The 13432-nt window shown below is 45.6% G+C and overlaps 1 protein-coding gene across 6 annotated transcripts in view; it reads right to left on the bottom strand.

Annotated features, from left to right (window-relative positions):
• Positions 1 to 13432, bottom strand: part of LOC144148723 (uncharacterized) — a 204859-nt gene that overhangs the window by 89411 nt on the left and 102016 nt on the right. For all 6 annotated transcript variants that reach the window (XM_077680246.1, XM_077680247.1, XM_077680243.1 and 3 more), the window contains one exon: positions 10890 to 10958. In XM_077680246.1, coding sequence (XP_077536372.1) covers positions 10890 to 10958 — 69 coding nt within the window. The remainder of the gene's footprint in view (positions 1 to 10889; positions 10959 to 13432) is intronic.

The following is a 13432-nucleotide window of genomic DNA, read 5'->3' as shown; positions in this document are numbered from 1 at the left end:
TACTATAATAATCTGTTTGGTAGAAAACTGCACGTTGAAGAGGGTTTTAAAACTGAATTCTTGCCTCTCATGACCAAACTTGATGATGACGTCAAGGCGGAGCTCGAGGCTCCGATCAGTATAAGTGAAATTGAACAGGCAATAGATGAGCTAACCGGAGGAAAATCGCCCGGGCCTGATGGCTTGGGGGCTGCCTTTTACAAAATGTTCAAAAGCGAAATCGCCACGGCTTTACATCGATTGTTGGTCGACGCATACAAAGTAAACCGGATGCCCCCCTCCTTTTGCAGGACACACATTGTTTTGGTAGCAAAAACCGAGGATTCTGTTCAATTACTCTCTGTAACATCTTACCGTCCAATTAGTCTCACAAATGTTGATTATAAAATATACATGAAGGTGTTGGCTAAACGATTGCAAACAGTAATGAATATCATTGTTGGCCCGCACCAAACCTGTGGGATTAAAGGAAGGACAATTTTCACTAATATACATACAATGAGAAACATCCTAGAGTGTAGCGATGCGGGTAATGGACATGTGGCAATACTTCAACTCGATCTTGAAAAAGCGTTTGACCGTGTTGCACATGAAATTTTGTTTTGTATTCTGGAGTACGTGAATGTGGGTGCTGTGATACTGGATGGGGTGAAAATGTGTTATCGGGATTGCTTCGCTAGTCTTATTGTCAATAAGCAAGTTACGCCAGATATTCAGCTTCTATCGTCGGTTAAGCAAGGCTGCCCTTTGAGTGCTCTGTTGTTTGCCATCTACTTGGAACCGTTTTGTTTAAAGATTAAGAACAGTGGAAAAATAAGTGGTTATAAGTTCTTTGAGAACGAAGTAAAAGTATTGGCATATGCGGATGATATAGCCATAGTTTGCAGCGACAAAGGAAGTGTTCGAGAGGCAGTAAAAGAAGCTGGAAAGTTTTGTAAACATACTGGTAGTGCTATAAGCTGGAAAAAGTCACTAGGTTTCTGGCACGGGGAGTGGGAAGACACGCCTGAGGTTTTTGAAAATATGCAGTGGACGTTAACTCCGGCCAAATACTTGGGCGTACCACTCAATAACTACAGGCAGCCTACCGAATTTTGGACGCTGGAAACAGAACGCGCAAGAGTTCAGACAACCCGGTGGGGTGGGAAAGATTTGTCGATGTTTGAACGAGCTACTGTGTGCAACTTATTTCTTGTAGCCAAAGTGTTCTATGTCCTTCAGGTGCTGTCCATGACGAGAGTTTCTGTTGAGAAGCTACACAGAGTGTTTGCGGTTTTTATTTGGGGATCGACTTGGGAGCGGACCAGCCGCTCGAACCTGTTCCGCGCGGTTCAAAAAGGAGGCTTGGGGCTCTGCCACTTGTTTCTGAAGCAGATTGTGTCCAGGTTTTGTTTCTTAAGGGATCAGAATAATCCCTTTCTACGTACTGTCATTCAAGTGCGCCTTTGTGATCACATACCTGAATTTGTTGTGTCCTCTTTTGGGGGTAGACGAACGAGTCTATGTGGTTTCCTGCGCGAAGTTGTCTGGGCGTTCAAATTATTGAAAGTGAGATTTTCGATTGAGTACTTGAGCAAAGTACCACGCAAAAAGTTATATAAGGACCTCATTGATGTTATGTTATCCATTCCCCTATGCAGGTCTATGTATGCAGTGGGAAGGGAATGCGATGTGCTCCAGAGGGTAAAGAGAATGCCCGTGCGCGCCTCCGTTAAAAGTTTCTTTTTTCAGCTCCACAGTGGCACGCTTCCTGTAAAGCCATGGCTCCACGAGAAAGGATTAGACATACATTGGAACATTAACTGTCGCATATGCTTAAAGCCGGAAACTATTGACCACATTTTTCTAGACTGCTCAAACGCGAGATTTCACTGGGACATCCTACAGCGCACTGTTAAGAAGGACCTGCCCATAAACCCTTTCGGGATCCGTTTTCTGTCTGTGTGTGATACAGGGGGCGTGCCATTCGACATGTTTATGCTGATCAGCATGCACAGCTTGTGGCGCACAAGGATGGCTGACAGGCATGCCGATCCCAATGCGCGGCCCGCCAGAGAGTATTTCATTGAGAGTATGGTCAACATACGTGAGGTATACAAAGCGCTAAGCGAACCACCTGAATGGTTACCAATGCTTGATGACCTTGTTCAACTGAAGAGATTTTAAACTTGTGTTTATCGCAAAGGTGGCGAATGTTATAAAATTACTGTAACCTAGTTTTTTGTTTGAGACAAACGGTAATAAAGAGAAAAAAAAAGACTCTGCTTCCGGTAGCGCTAGCGAGTGGACGCAAGATGTCGAGCTCCCCAGTTGGAGCGATCGTTGCGGCTTCGGGCCGCGGAAACAGGACAACGGAAAACGAAGCACAGGACAACCAGACAATTCTGCCTCAACTGCCATCAGGTCGGTTCGTTTTGAACACAGTATTCTTGCACGCTGACGTCAAAGCGAGGGCTTATGGAGTGTAAGATTTTCGAGACGCGCTCGCACGCTTAGAACTGCTCTCCGACGTGATAGCGTTGGGAGCGTTCCAAATGAATCTCGTGTGGGTAGTAACATTCAAGGACGCAGAAAGTGCCTAAAAGTTAGTTGATTTTCGCGACGTAAAAGTAAGAGACCTTCGCTGCATGGTCATCGACGCGAACAACCAGGTGCTGCGAGTTAAAGTGCACTGGGTTCTTTATGGTGTGCCCGACGACATGGTGCGATCCGTGTTTGCGCCGTACGGCGTAGTGACTGACGTCGCAAGAGACCGGCGGAGTGTGTCTGGGTGCGGCGACAAGGCCTCGACAACGCGCCTTCACTCTTAGGCAAAAAGGACTAAAATAGGGACTAAAATACAGCCGTTAGTCTTCGCGGGCGACCGTTCATCTTCAAAGGGAGTATCTGCGGCAGAGTACGTGCCGTGTGCATAAATTCGGACTAACTGTTCGTCCCCGCCGATCTATAAGGAGTAACGGGAAGACGAAACGCATGCAGTTAGTCTCTTTGCTGCGTCGTTAATCCCCTAATGGCGTCGTCGTTGCCCTTTCGGCATATGTCTGCGAACAATTTTATATTTACAAAACACAAGGCATTGCAGTCACTGGGTGCTTTAGATGGTGCCACGGGAGAAAATATTGATGTTAGTTATAAGAAAATCGCCTAGGGTTAGTAGAGCGGCAGGTAATGGCAAGGAGCGGCGAAGCGCGATTGTCATACGCTTCTCGGCGAGGTTATGTTGATACGCTGTGTTGCATTCTATTCGTGCGAGATAATAACGGCCAATGAAAGCTTTCAAGCGCCTTAACAGTAACTCAAAAATTAGTGACAATAGCAAAAGTGGATTCCTGAGCGTAATGAATATGTATATGTTTAACAGACTAGAAAAAACGCATGTTGCTGATGACAACTGCAAAACAAAAATGCTCGCTACAGGTAAGCGTCTCGAAGTTATCTTTTACACTCGGTACATAATTGCCTTGGGCACCAAAGCTATGACAATGCTGCAACTTCTGTAAAACCCGCTTGCATTTCGCAGTCGCAATCGTCTAGCGACACGAATTTGAAGAATTCAGGCTAAGCAACACTAAATTCGTTTTCGCCGATGCAGGAAAATATGGCATGTTTCCTTATTCTGACACCCACACAGACGACACCTTTCACATACGTTACATAGAGCACTTAACATATGCATCGGACACTAAGAAAGCACTTAGCTTGCGCTAATTTGTGCGGAAACAAATGAGTCGTCCGATCGCCCAGCTACCTATCTCAACTAGGCGACGACGAGTTGATTGTTATTTACGAAAAAACTATGGTTGTGAGGCTCTACTTCGAATCGAACTGAGCAATAGTCCCTAAACCTAGCAAAGCGCTAAGCGCAAGGCGCAAAACGCGGTCACGTTCGCTTGCACAGATAGAAATTCGGGCACCAGTTGCAATGGATCTGTTGCGTTATGCACAGAACTACACGCTGTAAACTTGAATATTATCTGCCGCAGGAACCACCCGGTGGCGTGGTCTAGCGGATAGCGCGTCGGGTTCCTTGTGTATAATTCCGGGCGTCAGGGGTTCGATCCCTGCCGCTGCTGGCGTTTTTTTCTTTTTTCTGCACTCTACGCAGTTCGTCCTTGGGGAGTATCGGAACGGACCATCCGGGTGGGGGACTAACCGTTCGTCCCCTCGCAGTTAGTCCCCAAAGGGACTAATGATTGTGGCAGAGGCCGTTAGTCCCCGAAAGGACGAACTTTTAGTCCTTTTTGCCTAAGAGTGAATTGTGTCGCTGAAACTCAAGGCAGGCGTCACCCCCGACGACGTGCCCCACCAGCTGTGAATCGCCGGTTACAACGCACTCGTAGTCGTTCCGGGGTGTCTGCTGCTTTGCCTGCGGTGTCAGCGTTCTGGACACGTTCGACGAGAGTGCCGTGTTCCGCGCTGCACTCGTTGTCGTCGTTTTGGCGACGAGACCTCACAGTGCATGCAAACATACGCCACTGTCGCCGGACCAGTGGGGTGTGACGACAAATCTGAGCACCTCATGGATGAAGCTGAAGCGGAAGAAGTCGCCGCTGGAGGAGGGGGAGACGAGCCAGCGTCGACGCATGAGCTCAAGGACCTGCCGACGTGCAAGTCACCCGCCGTACAAGCTGGAAAAGAGGGCCAGGGAAAAGAAAATGACCAACCGGGCGTCAACACAGATGACTTATCACTGCCACCAGTGAACCAAGCTGCCCAAGGAGGAGCCATCCTGGAAACCGACCAAGTGGACGGTGGGAAGGAGTCTGACGATGACACCATCGATATGGACACGAGTAAGGACCTCGCTAGCAGAGCCTGCGGAAAGCGTGGATGTGAGAGCGACGCCGAAATGACAGAAGGCGACAACGCGGCTTCCGACGAGTCGCCTCGGAAAGCGGTGGCGGGGCGGCGTTACACACAGAAGCCCAAGCGTAGCGTTCCCCCGGAAAGGAGGGAGACAGCGTCGACGCCGGCGAAGACGCCGACGTAGTCGCGCGAATGGTGTGCGCCGGTGTGCAAGTGCGCCAGCGTCCGTCATCCTTGTGTCTGAGACTCGCGGACCGTAATGCAGTAGTGTATTCTGCGCTGCTGTTGAATCCACGCCCCGTACCCGTGGTGCTGTCTGTAGTGTAGGGAGGGGGGGGGGGAGCAGGACAACGTAAGGATATTGTCGAGGTCGGAACAGGTGCCATAAATTGGTATGGGGCACATGACATTGTCTGTGTCATTTCGACGGCGCACTTGGCTGACTACAGTGGTTCACTCCTCTTCGTGGCATTAATGAAAACACCATCCTGTCCACACGATCATTATTGTGAATGGCAACGATTCTCCTTTCAGCGCTTAAAGGAGCCATGAAGAGAAAATACAACTTCGTTTAATTTGAAGGAACTAGAATTCAGTATCTCACTCAGCTCCATTACAGCCACAACAGACGTTTTTTTAATGAAAAAAAAGCAAGAAGTATTTAAAAACTCAAATTTTGCGCCACAGTGACGTGTTATGAGCAAGAATGACGTCATACGGGCCAACAATAAAACATAATTTTCAGTGCGTAACTGCACGTTAGCATTCAAGTGATGCGGTCAAATGGAACTAGAGGCCCCATTACAGACGTCCAGTCATGTGTCGTCACGACAGGTCCGTTAGGTGGCCGCCAATCGCACAAACAAGGTTCCGTGACGTCATAGAAAAGTTGCGGGAAAAATGCTAGGGGGTCGCGACGGCTTCACACGTTTTCTTTAATATCTCCGTTATTTGTTCGAAGATTGCGATGATATAGGTATCATTGTTATCGGGACTAAGCAGTCTTTCTAATAAACCAAACTTGTATTTTGTCTTCATGGCTCCTTTAAGGTGGCAACAATCAACGTCAGAGGCCTGTCGTCAAAAAGGAGACAGTACCAGCTTAACTGACTTTTTCTGGAAGACGATATGGACATAATTGCCGTTCAAGAGACGAAAATTGAAAGTCAGGAGCAAACGGACCGGATGGTGCAAACTATCAGAGCACGATATGACGTTTGCGTGTCCCACTCGGGATGTGCACTTTTTCTGTGTAATTCTGTGGGAATTTTTGAAGCAAGTGTCAGTGTTTGCGAACGCGGTCGCTTTATTGTGTGCGATTTTTTGTACTCGCAAATGGCATGAACAGTGATTTCTGTATATGCGCCAAATAAGGAAGTGGATCGCCGCCTTTTTTTTGAAAGTTTGAAAGTGCATTTAAACTTTGCAAGGCACGTAATATTTCTTGGCGATTTCAACTGCGTCTGTTCAAGCGCTGATAGAGCAAGAAAACCGCCGACACATGATTTGAGTGCGATGGTTTTAAATAGCCTAGTGCATGAGTTTGGCCTGGAGGACGTCGCGTGTGTTCTGTCGAACATGAATGCACCATAGTACACACATTTTCAACGTGAAAGTCACGCAAGATTGGACAGAGTTTACGTATCACTGGGTCTTGTGCCTCTGTGCGAGGCCTACAACGTGAAACCGCTGTCCTTCAGCGACCACAGCATGGTGACGTTTACAATAGGTCAGAAAAACTCGCTTTAGCTGGGATACCTGGAAATTTAATGTCAAACTACTGAATGATGAACTATTCACAACTGGTGTAAAGAAAAGATTAGAGCAGGCAATCGGAACAGAAAGTGGGTCACTTATCAATGTCTGGGAACAGCTAAAAAGTTACGTTGAGATAAGTGCAAAGAAAGATCGTCCGTCATACGTCATAAAGAAAAAGAGGAGGAAACACAACTACAAAGCCAGTTGCACTTCTTGCTAGGCATTGAGGCTCAACAGCCTGGAACTTTTACAAAAGAAATAAGAGAGGTTAAAAATAAGTTGGAGGTCATAGACATCGAGAAATACAGGGGTGCCATAGTGCGCGCACGCGCAGAGCGACTCTGGTTGGGCGAAACGCCAACCAAACGTTCCCTGAGTGACGAAAAGGGTTAGTTGCGAAAGAACGAGATTAAAGCTATTCGATACATTAATGTGGTTTCTAGCGACTCTGAAGTCGTGGAGCACGCGTTTTTTGAACATCATAAGGAACTGCTGGGAACTGAAAAGCAGGGCAATAAAGATTACGAGCTAACTTTCTGCCGTCAATGCCAAAGTTAAGTGATGATGACAGAGCAAGCATGGAGGCGCCGATCAGTTTGCAGGAGATAAATAACGCCATCGACGAATTATCCACAGGGAAGTCACCGGGGCCAGATGGATTGGGAACCGAGTTTTACAAGTTCTTCAAAGAAGATATAGCAGTAATTTTGTACAGGGTCATAACGGAAGCGCATGAATCCAAGAGAACACCGCCTTCGTTCCGGAATAGCCATATTGTGTTAATTCCTAAAACTGATGATCCTGAAAAGCTGTTGGCGGTAGAGTCGTATCGGCCAATCAGCTTAACGAATGTTGATTACAAAATTTTCGTGAAGGTTTTGGCTATAAGATTGCAAGGAGTAATGAAAATAATTGTTGGAACGCATCAAACATGTGGAATTTCGGGGACGATCTATTTTTACCAATATTCATGTCGCAAGAAGTGTATTAGTGTTGCGACGCACTAGGGGCCACGTGGCGATGATTAAAATTGATTTGCAGAAGGCCTTTGACCGTGTTGCGCATAACATTCTTTTATCAGTGTTAGAACACGTTAACGTAGGATCCGTCATCCTCGAAGGTGTAAAGATGTCGTACACTCAGTGCTCAGCTAGTGTTATTCTAAACGAAAAAGTGGGACGAAGTTTTGATACACTGTCGTCGGTGAGGCAGGGGTGCCCCTTGAGTCCCTTGTTGTTTGCGATTTATCTTGAACCCTTTTGTTTAAAAATTCTTCAAAATGAAAATATACATGGATTCCGTTTGCACTGCAGTGAAGTTAAAATTTTGACATATGCCGATGACATCGCTGTTTTTTGTAGTGATAGGAAAAGTGTGAGTTAGGTGGTGAACGACCTAAAGCGATTTTGCGAGTTGTCTGCCAGTGCAGTTAACTGGAACAAGTGCATAGGATTTTGGCATGGTGACTGGCAAAGTAGGCCAGTGTTTTTCGAGCACATGCCTTGGACGACAACTCCGGCCAGGTATCTGGGCATCCCACTTGAAAACTACCAGGGCGCTAGAGAGTACTGGGACAGAGAACCTGATAGAGTTAGAGAGAAATAACACAATGAGGGGGGGGGGGCGGAGAAGGGATCTGTCAATGTTTGCCCGTGCATCAGTATGTAATGTGTTTGCTGTTGCCAAGGTATGGTACGTCCACAGGCGATTTGTATGTCAAGAAGGAACATACAAAAGCTGCACAGAGTGTTTGCGGTGTTTTTGTGGGGCTCAAGTTGGGAGCGCATGAGTCGATCTAATTTTTTTCGCTCGGTGCAAAGCGGTGGATTGGGACTGGCACACTTGTTTATCTGACAAATAGTTTCTAGGTTTATGTTTCTGAGAGATCAGAGAGATGGCTTTCTACGTACTGTGTTACAAGTCCGACTACGTGATGTTATTCTAGACTATGTAGTTTCAACTTCTGAAATGCGATGTGTACGTGTGCGTGGGTTCTTGCGCGAAGTGGTGGATGCTTTTAGGATTTTAAGGGTTAGGTTTTACTCGGAGTATTTGAGTAGTGTACCGCGGAAACGTTTGTACAAAGATATGAGTGATGTGTGTCTGCCTGTTCCGGTTTATCGTCAGTTATATGCTGTGGGTTTAAGAAAAGATGTTCTCAAAAGAGTGAAACGAATGCCAGTACGTTCATCTGTTAAATCTTTCTTTTTTAAACTTCATAACGGCGCGCTACCGGTAAAACCCTGGCTGCAGGAAAAAGGACTATATGTACACCCATGGACACTGGAAGCTGGAAACAACTGAGCACATATTTCTGGACTTTTGGGATGCGGTGTTTTACTGGGACATCCTCCAACGAACCCTGAAAAAAGACTTACCGTTAACGCCTTATGACATTCGCTTTTTGCCCGTAAACGATGATGTAGGCGTGCCCTATGATATGTTCATGGCACTAAGTCTGCATTCTATGTGGACAACTCGCATGGCGGTTCAAAATGCCGAAGAGGATGCTCGCATTGAAAGCGTTGCTTATATAAGAGAAGTTTACGAGTCATGCCGGAAGAACCTGAGTGGTTACCCATTCCGGATGTTCTAGCGCAACTTGAGATGTTTTAAGCCAGTCCCTTCAGCCGATTGGTTGCTGGAGCTACTAAGTTGTGTACTGAGCAGTGCGTATTGTGTTGTCGCCAAGCAGGCAATAAAAAAAAAGTATGCACTCCCTGTACCGCTTGCATCCAGTTGGTTTTCTCGCTCAATGCATTTGTGTTCCAAATGTAACGTGTGCGTATTGAATGTTTGTGTTGAATGCTGTGCGATCCGCCGAATCAGATTGCCACTGCGCTTGCCATCACCCTTAAAAAAGGGTGTGAGGATACTCAACAAAAGGGTGTTGAGCTCAACACCCTTTGTTCATCCATACAGCTTTTTTTTTCAGAACACCTTTTAAGGGTGTTGAGAGCTCAACGCCTTTTTTTCATCCGTACACCCTTTTTGCCAAAACACCTTTTAAGGGTGTTAGCCATGGGAGAAGATTTTTGCACCCTTTTCGGCCAAAAGGGGTTAAAAACGTTTAGTGTGTAGGCTGCCTTACGGCGCCTTTAAACCATGCTTGGGTATGATATTCCGATGTTATAAACACCGGTGGCCACTAATAAACGTTCCGGGTCTCTTCGGACCTCTTTACATGAAAGCGGCATGGTGGGGCTTAAGGGAAACACCTGATTACGTTCCCATGGCACTGACTTCTTCGTGACCCACGGTCTTAAAATGCATCATGCGCCAATACGAAAAGATTTACAAATACATATTGTTCACAACGGCCTAGTTTGTTTTTTGGGAAATATAGCCAATTTTTACTGCAATAAAGAAATAAACAAGAAATGCCTTTTACTTTATCTAGTTTTCAGTAGACGGTGGCAATGGTCTTCCGTGCGAGAGTTTTATTTTTTGTTTCAGTACGGGAGTGAAGTATTTCCAAATTAAGCGCACTAGGCCGTTGTTCACATGTACACGTACTTTTAAAACTTTTAGCATTCGTGCACGGTGGTTTTTAAGACCGTGGGTCATGAAGTAGTCAGTCCTAATTAACAGGTGAGCCACCCTTATTGTACAGTGACAAGAATGTGACAGTGGGCAGGATGCTGACGCACACAGCACTTGCGAGAAAACGTTTTGGCCTCTGCAATATACATCACCACTGTGGAGGTGCTGTAGTTCGGCCCGTTGTACCACCGCATCGTACCTTGCGGTACTGTTACGCTTGTGCCGCCGGAAGTCCTCCAAAGACCTTAGCTGAGTCAGGAGCATTCCGTCACTCGTTCTTACGTTTCGGTGAAAGGGCTTAACACTGTATCTAATACATTACTTGTAACACAGTATTTGTGGGTAAAAAATACCTATTTTCCTTTATATCCCAATTGTTTAGAAAAAACGCAAGGGGGGACACTTCCGGAAAAGGGGCGGCATCGGAATGACAAAACAGGGGCTTTGTTCCTATCAGGCCTTTACGGAAATAAAGTAACAAAGTAAATTCCGAAAGGGTTCCAAAAAGATTTTTGTACACATGCATTATTCAGCAATGCGGAATGGTAACCCATGAGCTATATTAGCAAATAATCCTATTCATTGAGCCAGGAAGACCACCGCCGAGGGTAAATAAACAAAAATATGTTTCTCAGTACAAGTAAATGATAGGTTAATGTATGGGCAATCTTTTTGAGCAGCTATTTTGTTGATTTGTTACTCACATGTGCGCTGCTGTTGGGTGAAATACTCACGTTATAATTAATGTAACGGCATGCACGTTTTCTATTGGTTTCACTCACATTGCTGTGGAACTAGCAGACAGCCGAACAACCAAGTCGCGAAGCATGGCTATGCACCATTCAGGAATTCTGAAACAGCATTCAAAAGACAAAAGTGACCTTCAAGGTTTATGACAAGCACAAGTCATCCAGAATCTGCAAAAAAGGCAATAAAACAACTCCAGGAATGGGAAATATAGAAAATATTAGTGTCTTTGACATTATCATTTGGTGAAATATTACAGTCAGTTGACTCGAGAGAACGCCCGATACAAGTGGGTGTATCATGAGCGCGGATTCTATATTCTATTGCACAGCAAGACATGTAGGGCTTTCTAGTTAAACCACTAATAATAGGGTTTCATGCCCCAAAACTTCTTCAGAGTTTTTCCACTCCTGCGGTAAGAATTCCCATCACAGTTCTGTACTAGAGTTTACCTTATTTATTGTCGATTCGAGGTCCTCGAAAAACTCTCAACAGCATCATCTCCTAGGCTAGATATTGGTGCATAGGCTTATGCGACTTTTACACTTACCTCCTACGAAGCTGGATCACAACGAACAAGACCCCACCGTTAATTCTTTACAATTCTCCCACCAGAAACTGACCCCTAGCTCTTTGCACTCTTAGTGCCATTGATTACACAAATCATTACCATCCTTGTTAGCAGCAGCAGCAGCTACCTCAGGTCCACTGCAGATTGAAGGCCTCTCCTACTGACCTCGGTTCCTGCCCTGCGCTGCTCGAGTCCACTGTTCACCCCGAATTTCGTTATTTCACCCTTCCATCGGGTAATGGCCTTCTCCTTGTTCTAGACAGACCTCTTGGTATCCACTCTATTACCCCAATTGCCCACCGGTTGTCGGCTCGTCTCACTACGTAGGTGCCCAAAGTCCATTTCTTTTTTCTTTATTTGAACTTAGATATCATCTTCCAGCTTTTCCTGATCCAGGAAAATCGTTTCCTGTCCCTGAGGTTTACTCCTATCATTATTCGTTCCATTGCCCGTTGAGCAGACATAAGTTTGCTTTCTGGTTGTTTAGTTTTACCCGACAGTTTTACTTTGGGACCTCCTTTTGTACTAATAACTGCGTGCGATGTGTATGTACAGAAAAATGCTCAATAAAATCCTTGAATCCTTAGTCAGGCTCCAAATTTCAGCTTCATATGTCATCATCGGTGGTATGTATGAACTTGTTGTAGATTTTTCTTGTAAGTGACAGAGGTAGCTTACTTCTCATCATTTGGGAGTGCTTGCCCAGTGCTCCCCAGCCCATGCCTACTCTGCGCCGGATTTGTCCCTCATGGTTGGGTTCAGCACTAACCACCTGTCCGAGGCATTTATATTCTTTTATTTCTTCTAGCGCTTCGTTTCCTAAGCTGAAGAGGCCGCTTTTGGTATGCTTATTCCTCTATATTTTATATTTACTCATATATATTTTTCACCCCACGGCCGTGCTGTTTTATTGTAGTTCCTCAAGCATTGTTTGCATGTGCTCTGCAGTCTCACTCAGCAAGACTCTTCTGTCGTACGCAAACCTCAAACAGCCCAAGCATTCCCCGTTTATCCTTGATCCTATGTTTTCCGAGTCAAGCTTTCTAAATACCCCCTCCAGACATGCTGGCAATAGTTTTGGCGATATGGTGCCTCCCTGTCTTACTCTCTTTCGTATCGGAAATTTATGGCTTTGCTTGCGGAGGGTATCGTGCCCGTGCATCCCTTATATATGTCTTGTAGAAGTCTTATGTAGGTCTCCTCTATTTCTTGGTCTTTTAGTGCTTCCTATCATACTCCGTTTCAAATCGGAAATTTATCTCTGATTGTGGAGCGTTCTCCTGTCCGTGCATTCCTTGTATATGTCTTCTGGAAGTCTTATGTACGTATCCACTATTTCTTGGTCTTTTAGTGCTTCTAGCACGGCTGTAGTGAGTACGGAATCAAACGCTTTCCCATAGCTGTAAATGACATGTGAAAAGGTTGAAGAGGATTAGTGTATTTTCCGGATTTTTCAGTCGCTTGCTTGAAGACGTGGATGTTATCGATGGTTCAGTACCCGTTCCTCAACCCAGCCTGCTCTCTGGGTTGTTGGGAATCCTGGATGTTACGATTGCGCCTGACTATAACTTTGGTAAAGAGCTTGTAAACAACTGAGAGTAGGCTGATGAGTCTGTAATTCTTCAAGTCCTTGGTACCTCCCTTCTTATGGATCAGAATATTGTTGGCGTTTTTCCAGGTTATGGCCATTTTTTGAGTCCTTGCACATTCCGAAAAAAGTACAGCAACTTTTCCTGTACAATATCTCCTCCCGCCTTCAAAAGATCCACTGTTCAGCGGTCGTCACCTATAGCTTTCCGATTTTTATACCTTTGAGAGCCTTTCCTACTGCATCTTTAGTTACTAGTGCATGGGACGCCGCAATTTGAGCTTGTACGCTCGGTAGTATCCCATGGTCTAACGCCGCTGACGTACAGCCTGGTGTGTAATCGTTCTGCTACCTTTATTATCTCGTACAAGCTGTGGGTAATGTTACCCTGCTCGTCTCCTAGCGCGTACATCCTGTCT

Source organism: Haemaphysalis longicornis, unplaced genomic scaffold (genome assembly GCF_048455015.1).
Source record: "Haemaphysalis longicornis isolate Haplotype H1 unplaced genomic scaffold, Haemaphysalis longicornis Haplotype H1 scaffold_8, whole genome shotgun sequence".
Taxonomy (NCBI): Eukaryota; Metazoa; Arthropoda; class Arachnida; order Ixodida; family Ixodidae; genus Haemaphysalis; species Haemaphysalis longicornis.
This window is presented reverse-complemented; position numbering and strand designations above follow the sequence as displayed.